This window comes from Amblyomma mixtum, chromosome 5, assembly GCF_055824585.1.
Source record: "Amblyomma mixtum isolate Tamu chromosome 5, ASM5582458v1, whole genome shotgun sequence".
NCBI classification, from domain to species: domain Eukaryota; kingdom Metazoa; phylum Arthropoda; class Arachnida; order Ixodida; family Ixodidae; genus Amblyomma; species Amblyomma mixtum.
In genome coordinates this window covers 148,568,644-148,579,148 of record NC_143016.1, presented here as the reverse complement: position 1 = coordinate 148,579,148, position 10,505 = coordinate 148,568,644, and the positions used below count along the sequence as shown (strand labels likewise).

Below are 10,505 nucleotides of genomic sequence, written 5' to 3'. Positions count from 1 at the left end.
GTCATAACTGTAAGAAACTGAATACTGAGACTGAAAATGCCACTCATTTGGTAATTTTTTTTCCGGATGCTTCCCATGCTAAGCCAAAATTTTCGAGGATGGTTTACGCGCGCGCATAGCGATGCGGGGAAACGTCAGAATACCATGATCATAGATGCCAAATAGAAGAAAAAGTGTCTTTATGCTTCGTTCCCGTGATAGCGATTATATTCGCGCTCGAGAATGACTGAGCTGATCCCAGACCGCAGGCATGAGCTGCTCCGTCACATCGTATCTTCATCAAATAGCTTGATGCCACACCCATCCTACATTAGTCCGCGAAGCGCGCGCGGTTCGCTTACTGTTCTTTTTTGCTTCGTCGGGCACGGAGCGTGGCAGTCGCAGCAGGGGACGTTAGTATTCCGGAACCCACTTAAGCCCAAATGATGGCGGGCATGGCATCTAGCGAAGAAAGCTTCTCCCTTCTGCTTTTGCCGAGCGAGATTATCGTCCACATCTTGAGGATCCTGGGCCCCGTAGACCTGATGGCCGTTGAAAGAACTTCGCGTAAGTTGGCGAGCCTGGCTCGCGACCAATACCTTGTGCAAACCACGAAGTTTCTCCCGAACTACCCGCCGGAATCCCTTGTCGACTACTTGGACGAAAGGCGCGCGGTGGCGATATCTGAACTCGACTTGAACGGCTATTTAGCCGCCGAATCGAGCACGGTGGAGAGGTGCGTTCACAAGTGCGTCAATCTTGAAACACTGCGCTGCGCGAACACCCGTCTGTTGCCGACAGCGGTGCTTCGCCTTCTTCGAGACAGGCTTCGTTGTCTGCAGTTCCTCGAATGGTCAGTCCTGGGTAGAAAAGACCACCAGCGGGATGTGGACAGTTTTTCAAGGCAGCCACCCAACAAGGACAAGCAGCCAATAATCCCTGAAACGTTGCGCGGCATGTATGTTGAGGTGTCACCAAACAGACGCAACAAACTTTTCTTGTGCTCGGTTATCAAGCGTTGTTCCAACCTTCGCAACTTACACTTCCACGAACTGAAGTTTTGGTCAGAAGATGAAACAACCGCGTACAGTGTGCTCGAGAGTTACCACGACGCGACAGCGGGGAAGTTTGAGACATTCACCTTCACCGACGACCGCGCCGGTGCAGACAGTGAAGCGGGAAAGACGGTGCCTGCAGACGCATGCGTTCAAGTGCACGCGCCCGACTCTCTTCTCAGCATTTTCAAGGCAAGCCTGAATATATCTCCTTATGTAGTCGTCAGGCTGAATCCGAGGCCATCGACGAACTGCGTGGTCCTGGACAGGAGAACGGCACATCTAGTACCGAGAGGTTTTTCGAATCTCTTCATTGTCATCAAAGATGACCCGTTTGCCACTCTCGAAGCGGCGGCTCGTTACCATTGGCGACGTAACACGCGAGCGTTGACGTTGACAATCCCCGCTGCTCAGATGATGGCCTGGAAGTCTTCCGCAAGTCCCGTCGGTACCGCCTCTTTCCTCCACTTCCTCAGAGGATGTCTCATACTGAGAGAGCTGAATCTCGCTGCATTCCATTTCGAGGAAAACTTCGATTGCTGCTCCGTTCTGGCTGACGCCGGCCTCAATGGTCTACGTGCACTAACCCTGCCAGCATGCGCCCTTCGTTACTGCGGGCGACTCGAACAGCTCGCCAGGGCACGTTACAGGCTGGACGAGCTAGACGTGCGTGCTACTCTTACTGCGCAGCCGCCGGCTTGTTTATTCTGCAACGATCCTTCCACTTGCACCGAAAAGGTATTCGAGGGACTGCGCCTAATACGCCCCCTGAGGCGCCTTACCTTGTGCGATCTGCCACACGTTCTCGACCTGCACTTCCTCAAGGGCTGTGTGCTTCGTGAACTCCGACTCCGGAATCTGGGACCCGGTTGCTTTGCCACATTGGAAACAATAGCAGCTCTGATAGAGGTAAGCACCTTTATAAATTTGCACAGGTCTTAGCGATTGTGTCGTGCCGCTACCCCAGTAATTTTACAGAATGCCTATTCTCCACTTTTTTTGTGTGTGTGCAGCGGTGAACTAACTACCTTTGGGAGAAATATAGGAGATACAAGATCTAAAATTGCAGGTGTCCAGTATAGTCAATGAATATAAGCATAAAGTTGCAGCTGCTACGTTCTCTCAGTGTTTTAAACACAACAAACCGACGCTGTCTGGTTTGCGTCATACCGAACTGGTTCATTTGGCGGAATTTTAAAATAACTTTCTGCAGCAACTCAAGAGGTCTAGTAATATAGATGGTGTAGTTAGTGGAAAATACTCATCCACATGCAAGTGTCTAAATGCTGCTCCACTTGCTGTTGTGCTTAACTAATTGTCAGCAGGCAAATATCGATCTTTAAAAAATGATAAAATTCTTGCCGCAACGAATCTAGAAGTCACCAGTATCTGGACCTGTTATTAATTAACATGCGTTATAGGGCTAGTTGGCTCATTCTCAGAATTTCTTTTATGCGCACAGAAAGACGACACAATAAGACAAGGGAGACAGGATGGAGCGAAAACTTTCAACTGCTTTATTGAGGAAAAGTACATGATAGATATACAAAGAAATGGATAATCATAGATGCCACGTGCATGCCAAAAATCTGGAAAAAGCACAAACGAATGGCACAGGCTTCTCACATCTTATCTAATATATCTAGAAAGGCGAAATCTTTGTCATATAACGTCACCGATGGTGTACTAACACAATAACTACCGCCTTTCTAATAAAGTACGCCTCAGCCAGTTCTCGCGCATCCGTGTCAGTGCTCCTGCAAAAGAGGCTTGTGCCTTGCAGCCTTGAATCACACATTGTCTTTTTTTTTGCTTTTTGGTTTTCTCATTTTCTTTTCCACACCCACTGACGTGTGCCGGAAGGTTGGAACCGATACCATTCCTCAAGGACAAATTGTGTTCCCTTAGACGCTCATTAGCACATCGGCCAGACTGCCCAAAGTACACCTTCCCACACTTCAACGAAATTTTGTACACTACCCCTTTTTCACACTTCACAAAACTGGTTCACATGTTTGATTTTGCAGCCTGAGTTGTTGCTACTATTCTGCGAATCTAGACCGCACAGTGAAGACAGCCGAAAAAACCACGGGTACCCTTAACTTCTTAGCAACGCACTTGAGGCTATCAGCCACTTTATGCTGGTAGGGGACGACTACAGGTTTCAATCTCTTGTGGAACTGCGACCGTTCACTTGTTCCTTTTTTTTTTGTCGTTTAATCTTCTTGATTAGAGCTTCGGCAACTGAACTCACTACTATCAAGGGATAGGCTGCCTATTTTAGCTTCGTCACCTGATCGTGAAAGCTTTCGTGGGCCATGTGACAACAAGGGTATCTTAAGGACGGCTCAAGGCATATAAAAGCGATAGCATAGTTCACAGTTTTTGGTTGCTTGGAATGAAAATGCACTATTTTCTAGTGCGCACGCGGTCGGTATTTCCAGCAAAAGCCTGAGTCTTTAAGGGTTATTTTCAAGTCTAAAAATTGCTAACAGCTCTCATTGGCTACTTCAAAAGTGAAATCCAATCCTTTGGCAAGCTATATAAATTTAGTATGAATGACCTCCACGATTTGCACTCGGTCAAAGGTGAGTGTTTCTTCGTAACAATGAAAAAAATCGTCTACATAATCAAAGTCTTTAGCGTGCTACCGTTTTCGAGCGCCTGAGTCAATGCTTTTCTACCCCGGCGAGAAAAATGTTGCAAATCACCGGGGCCACTCGTGGCCCGATACAGATTCCATTCTTCTGTACATAATCATACTGTTTAAAGGAAACAGTGGTGGGACTGAGATTAAACTTTAGGAGTACTAAGTTGTCAACCCACATACCAGCACTGTTTTGAAAAAAACACCGCTCTGTTCATTTATATGCAAAGCCTGACAGGCGCCAACAACTCGCTTTGTGGAATAAAATCGAACAAGTCAACAATATCTACAGAAAAAATTTGTCCTGTTGAGTTTGTTTCATGCAAGAATTCAATAATTTCAAGGCTATTCTTAATGACAAACGGGTCGTCTCCTGCCAGTCCGTTTGAGTTCCTTCAGCAGGGTCCATGCGTGTAGAAAAGAAAATTAAAAAAAAAAGTAAAAAAATTTATGTGGGATGCAAGGCTCCAAGTCACTAGCATCTTGTGCAGGAGCACTGACACGCTTGTGCGAGAACTGGCTGCGGCCTAGAATATTAGGAAAGGCGGTAGTTCATGTGTTAGTACACCATCTGTGACACTCTATAACAAAGATTTTGACTTTCTAAATTAATTAGATAAAAGTTGAGTTACCTGTACCCTTCCTTTGTGCTCTTTCCGGGTTTTTTTACTTCCACCTGGCATCTATGATTATCGATTTTTTTAGTATAAATATGTACCTTTTTCTGAGTAGAACAGTTGAAAGTTTGCGCTCCGTCCTGTCTCTGCTGTCTAATTGTGTCGTCTTTGTGAGCGAAAAAAAATTCTGTGTTTATTCATGACTGAAAGCACTAAGTTTTGTCTCGCAGCATAATAAAATGCTTTTAGAACCTTAGTTCGGGCCGCTATTTCTTACGCAATGGTTCACAGCTTATGGGCAGTGGCGGTTGTCATCAAGCGCTCGATGATCACTTCAAGCGCTCTGCGAAACTGGTGTTCAGGAAAGATGTTGCAACCGTCTTCTTCCACGGTGGACACATAAACCGCGGCGTGAGGGAAAGGTGCAAAGAGGCAGTGAAAGCAGAAATAGCGGAAGCGGCGCAGTAGAGGAGAGTTTGGGATAAATTTCGGTCACCTGAGGTTGTGAACCTTGCACTGACATTGCAAGTAGTAGCAGTAAAAGTATTTGTTTCGAAGGAGAAGAGTTAGAGCATAGGGGGTGGGGGAGAGGTAGACTGGAGCTTCAGTGGTCGATCATTCCTGTTCCATGATTCCCATTTGCCACCGGCGCCGCCTTGGTGCTCGTGACCAGCTTAAGCTGTATGCTCGGGTCGGAGTAAGTCAGGAGGGCCTGCCACTGCTTTAGACTGTGGCTAGTTATTTTTCGTAATAAAGGGCTTTTTTTTTTGTTGCAAAGCACGGCGATCTGCTTGTGTTTTGTCTCCATGGAAACGCAGCCGACGTGGATTACACTAACCTGGCATAGCGTCCGGCCCATGTGCAGGACGCTACGAGAGAGCGCTGTGCACGTCGACAGAGGCACGCCTCATACACGGCGTTGTTCTGCGTCATGGGCTGCAACTTTGCAAATTTGTTTTTGAGGGATTGTAGCGGCTCACTAACTGTTTCACTTCGAAGTGGACACCCCAACAGCGTCGTGAGGGAAAGGTTGAAGTAGGGAGTGAAAGAAAGAGAAAAGGGGTGCCGTAGTGGAGGGCTCCACAATAATTCAAACCACCTCCGGTCTTCAGCGTGCATAGACATTGCACAGCACACGGGCGCCTTTTTCGTATTGCCTCCATCGAAACGTGGTCGCTGTGGTCGGGTTCGAACCCGGGCGCCCCGGCTGCTCCTTTCCGTCCGTTAAACAAGGCACATTCTATGTTTCCACGCACTATGAGACTGCTCCATGGTCTTTAGCAACTACTAATAGCTCAGACAGAGACGAGCACTTTGCGCTGTAGGCGTCCCTCGTTGGTTTGGAAGAACGGACGCAGAGTCCTCAGAGGAAGTATGCTCGTGTCTTGACCTATGCTGACGGGAGGCGTTGAGCACCGCACTGGAGACTTCCAAAAGTCGCTTCCTTCGGTTGCTAGGCTGTGTTAGGGCGTTGTCATCAGCTTCGCAAAGCTTCAGTGGCCAGTGGCGCTGGCGATTCGCTCCCAGTCCAAATGTTGCTCTGGGGTGACGCACTGGCAAGTCGCATGGAGGAACAACGTCATGCAGAAGCTCGGTCGAAGGAGGCGGCGAAGGAGCAACGACCGCGGCCAACCGTGTAGTGCGTGCGCTCCCCAAGGTGCTGACACCCGAGATCCAAGCAGCCCGCGAAAGGTGCCAGAGACTGCGGGCTCAGCGTGCAGAACGCACCTTCATCTGCCTGCCGTATTACGGCACCGCTCACAAGCACTAAGCATTTATTCGCAAAAGCACAACCGTCGTAAAAGTACAACCGAAAACTTGTTGCGTGGAATCAATATACATGGTGTTTCACCTAAGTCTTTTACACAATTTAAAAAAAAAACGCATTGAGATTTGGAAGAGCGCTTTTTTCTGCATAAGTAAAGTCCATATCAGTAATATTCCTATCAATACTAAGTAATATCCATAAGTAATATCCATATCAGTACTAAGAATTTCGAAAACGGCATTACACTCAGCGCTGCGGCCCAAGAAATTTGGCTGTTTCCACACGTTACTCGGACTGGAGAGGTTGCTCTGCTTGCAAGCTTCTCGAAAGCGAATGTGTTTTGCTGCGATGTTGGCAACATTTGTTGTGCCACAGCGCCGTCGGTATCGAGTTTTTGAAATTCCAAAACTGATACGAATATTACCTACGATGTGTAACACGGCTTTGAATAATTCAGGAGCCTAACATTGATTAGGTTGAGGCGACCTAAAAGGAAATGAAAATAAGCCTAACAGTAATAATTAAGTTAACTATTCAATATTAGTTAAACAGCTTGCTAGTTAGCACGCCTTAACTGTATTCTGATGTATTTCACCGCTGGCAATGCTATGCTGAAAAAAGAGATCGTTTAACTTATAAAGATCTTTCTGAAAATTGTACGAAATCTTAGGTGAAACATCTTGTATATATTCCTCTTAAAGACCAGCATTCCGACTCTTATGATTATTGCACGTCATTTTACCATCCGTTCATGTTGTTGAGGCATACCATGCCTTTCGCGCCGTTTTCTTTCCGCCCAGCGTTGACGAAGAATTGAATTTCTGCAATGCGTTTTACAGGTAATGGAGCATATGGAAAGCCTGAAACTGGAGGGTAGCATCGTCTCCTTAGACCTGCGCTTCCTCAGCCGAGGATATAGGCACGCTGCGCGGCTTCGCCGGCTATGCATTACGTCTACCAGCATACAGCAGTTACAGTCGCAAGACTTGATGGTCGAACTTAACCAACTCTTCCCAGATGCTGAGTTCATCCATGTGCATGACTGGATACCCGGCGTGGAACGTGAGCGCTTCAATCACATCCTGCCCTCGGTAATCGGTCCTTACAGAAAATACTCGTACACGGAACCCGCGTATTCCGCCCACCGCACTCTCCTCTGTAAGACGCACGACCTCGTTTCTACCCCGAGGCCGTACAACTGCGGTCCAGGCCGCTTTTGAAACTGGTGGGTCCAAACATGCCGGCCTCAATACCATGCCTTCACACACGCTCGCATATGCACCAACAAAAAACTGTTTCAAGAAAGCCGAGCAGTTAAAATACATTCTTCTGCCGTCGATTCGTACCAGCAAGTTACGCTCTCGTGACTGCAAACCACTACATGGCGTACATGCTCAACGGTCGCGGTGTTTTGGCTTTGCTTAATCGCCATGGCTCCGAGCTGGTTTCTAATGCACGTTTCCTGGTATTCTTATTGTGACGACGAAATTTAAGGGTTGTACTCTGCTGCCTTTTTATTTTTGAATGCTCTTGGAAAAGACAAGGCCCAGTGGTGTCTCAATTTCGCTGGCTTGCAGCCAGCTGTACCAGTGATTCCATCAATTGTTTTTGTCACTGACACTTCAGTGTGAAAAAGAAAAGCTCTATAGCTAGCTATAAGTTTCGTATTGGGTCCGCCACGGTATTTCATTTCCTTCGATGGCTCGAAAAATAACAGTAGGCTTTTCTTTGCGACATTTTTAGGACATTGCACAAGATATCCACTTCGATGTTCCCGCCTCAAACATTACCAGCGTAAGCTGATAACCATGCACCCACGTAATGAAGCTGCATTTCTTTCCTTCGCTGCCAGTAAGATCGTTCAGAATATTTTCCTCGAAAAATTGGTTTAGTACCGATTTTGTTGTGCGCACCATCATGCGGTATTCTTGGCAAATAATAGCTAAACTAAGGTGAGCTAATACATGTGGAGTATTCACATGGCGGCACAACACAGCAAGGGTTTCAGTACATAATTTTATGAGGATACTTGAGTTTTACCTCGGTGTGACACGACAACAAATTTTATCACCAAAGACAAGGGATCTGCATTGGATCCTGCGTAGCGCCTGTACTCGCTAACATTTTTCTAACATCTATTGACCGCGCCCTTGAATTAAGGTTAACGGGGAAGGTGGTACTGAAGGTTTTTAAGTATGTTCACGATTTTTTGGTAGTGTTTAAAAAACAGAATGAGTTGACGCTGTGAGACAGACACAGACGCTGTGAGCTCTCTGTTAAATACTTTTAAAGGAATGGGAGGGGATTGAGGTTCACGCATGGCCTACCTGTGGGGGAGTGCTTTACAGATTTTAGACATAAACATCACTCTTGGTGAAGGTCATTCATGATGGCAATATGCACCGCGAGCATAGAAGGAGCTACTACCGTATGCTTCGGCCCAGTCGAAAACTGTGAAACGCGCCATTGCCAATCTTTGCCTTGAATCGGCTCTCTTGAAATCGTGTTGGGCCGCCGCGGTGGCTCAGCGGTTATGGTGCTCGGCTGCTGTCCCAAAAGACGCGGGTTCGATCCCGGCCGCGGCGGCTAGAATTTCTTTGGAGGAGAAATTCTAGAGGCCCGTGTACTGTGCGATGTCAGTGCACGTGAAAGAACCCCAGGTGGTCGAAATTTCCGGAGCCCTCCACTACGGCGTCTCTCATAGCCTTAGTCGCTTTGGGACGTTAAACCCCATAAACCAAACCAAATCGTGTTGGCATACCATGCAAGGGAGCTATGACAAGCAGGTTGAAAGGTTACTTTCAGCAGGATTTCCTAGCACAATTATCACCGCGGTTGCTGGAGCCCTGTTAAAGATGAAGAAGCCCATCAAGTTCCAGCAGCCATGTGGTAACCGAAAAGCGGCTGTAAAACCTGAAGTAGTGCCATATGTGCACAAGGTAGCCCACCACTTGAAAAAAGTGGCCAACAGACATGGCGTACCGGCCGTTTTCTCGGACCCACGCAAGCTGGCATAGCTCTGCGCGCGCATCGCGAGCAAAGACAAGAGTGGGTGTCGCATCAGACATGCAAAGAAGTTCACGAATTGCTGCATCGGGGTGGTTTACGAATTACCGCTGTCATGCGGGAAGGCCTATATGGGCCAAACAGGGCGGTTCATCAATGAAAGGGCAGGTGAGCACGCCAGGTCAGTAAAAAACGTAAGTGGTGCAAACTTTTTTCAGCACTACGCTTAGTGTTATGAATGCGCTCGAGCGGCAGAACATTTGCCACAGGCTAGATGCAAGTACCGCAAAAAGTGTCAGCCACGGTTTCACGAGATAGATTTTAGGTAAAAACAAAGATACAAGGGCAAGGGAACTATTTGAAGCATTTCATATAAGACAGGCGTATTTTGTGTTAGCGATACGTCGGTGAGCCTCTTCAAATCGGAAATGGCATATCTTGAACGGTTCTGTAGATAGTGTTGTGTGGAAACTGGTATCTTTCTACACGTGTCCTGGTTTTCCTTATATTTGCTGCGCTGTTAGTCAATCAAGTTAGATGAAGTTTAGCGCTAGTCCTGTCTCTTCCTCTCTTGTGTACGTCTTGGTTGTGCTACAGTTCTTTTCTTACAACACATCTCAAGCGCAGTCGGATCGGCACAAACACGGCCTGCATTGAGCGAACTGGTATTTGTCCGATATCGCCGTGGTCGCAATAAAATAGTTGTGAAAGCATTAAAAATGCATTTCCTTGTGGCATTATACGCTTCATTTTGCTGGCACATAAACAGCGCATGCAATCGACAGCACCTGGGATTTCGAACGGACCTCTCTTCAACCGGTGTTGTCAGTCATTCCCCTGAGAGTTAATTATTAATGAGTTTTGAGCATGCTACTTAGAGAATGTTTCGATAACAAATTACTCTAGCCACTTTCAACCGAGAGCCTCAGAAGTCCTGCGCGCGGGCAAAGCAGCAAAGAAAGTACAACATGGTGCAGACTAAACAATTCAGAATAGCTTATTCCCTACACTTCAGATTAGAGCGTGATTGGGCGAGCTTGCTTTTGGACAGTGTGAAGGCAATCGTAGCACAATTTTTTTTTTAACATAAAGAGCCTTTCCGTAGATAGTAATCATCTGTGAAACCGTTCTGGTTTACCAGGCCCACGTGGCTCCGTATGCTGCGCCGTTCCGAGGTTTCTGAACCTGTGCGTGTTTGCTCAGCTACGCTTTGGCGTCGCGCGACACCACGCAGACGTCGCCACAGGAACTGCAGACGCTCACGAATTGCACTCACTTCCCTTCGTTTCGTAATTCCCCACTCCTCATTTCTTTTTTTTTTTTTAACGCCCGAGCATTAAAGCGCATGTTCGAGGGAAAAGTCGTGTGCATTGTCATATTTAGGATTGGTCTGGAGGGTTGTCATCACACGTTAAGTTCTGAAATGAAAACAA

General features: G+C 47.0%; 1 protein-coding gene across 1 annotated transcript; it reads left to right on the top strand.

Annotated features, from left to right (window-relative positions):
- The first annotated feature begins 434 nt into the window (after nucleotides 1-434).
- On the top strand, nucleotides 435-7,286 carry LOC149344124 (uncharacterized). The gene is made up of 2 exons (XM_089542553.1): nucleotides 435-1,943; nucleotides 6,906-7,286. Exons 1-2 carry the CDS (start codon nucleotides 435-437, stop codon nucleotides 7,284-7,286), a joined length of 1,890 nt encoding a protein of 629 aa, XP_089398679.1.
- The last annotated feature ends 3,219 nt before the right edge of the window (nucleotides 7,287-10,505 follow it).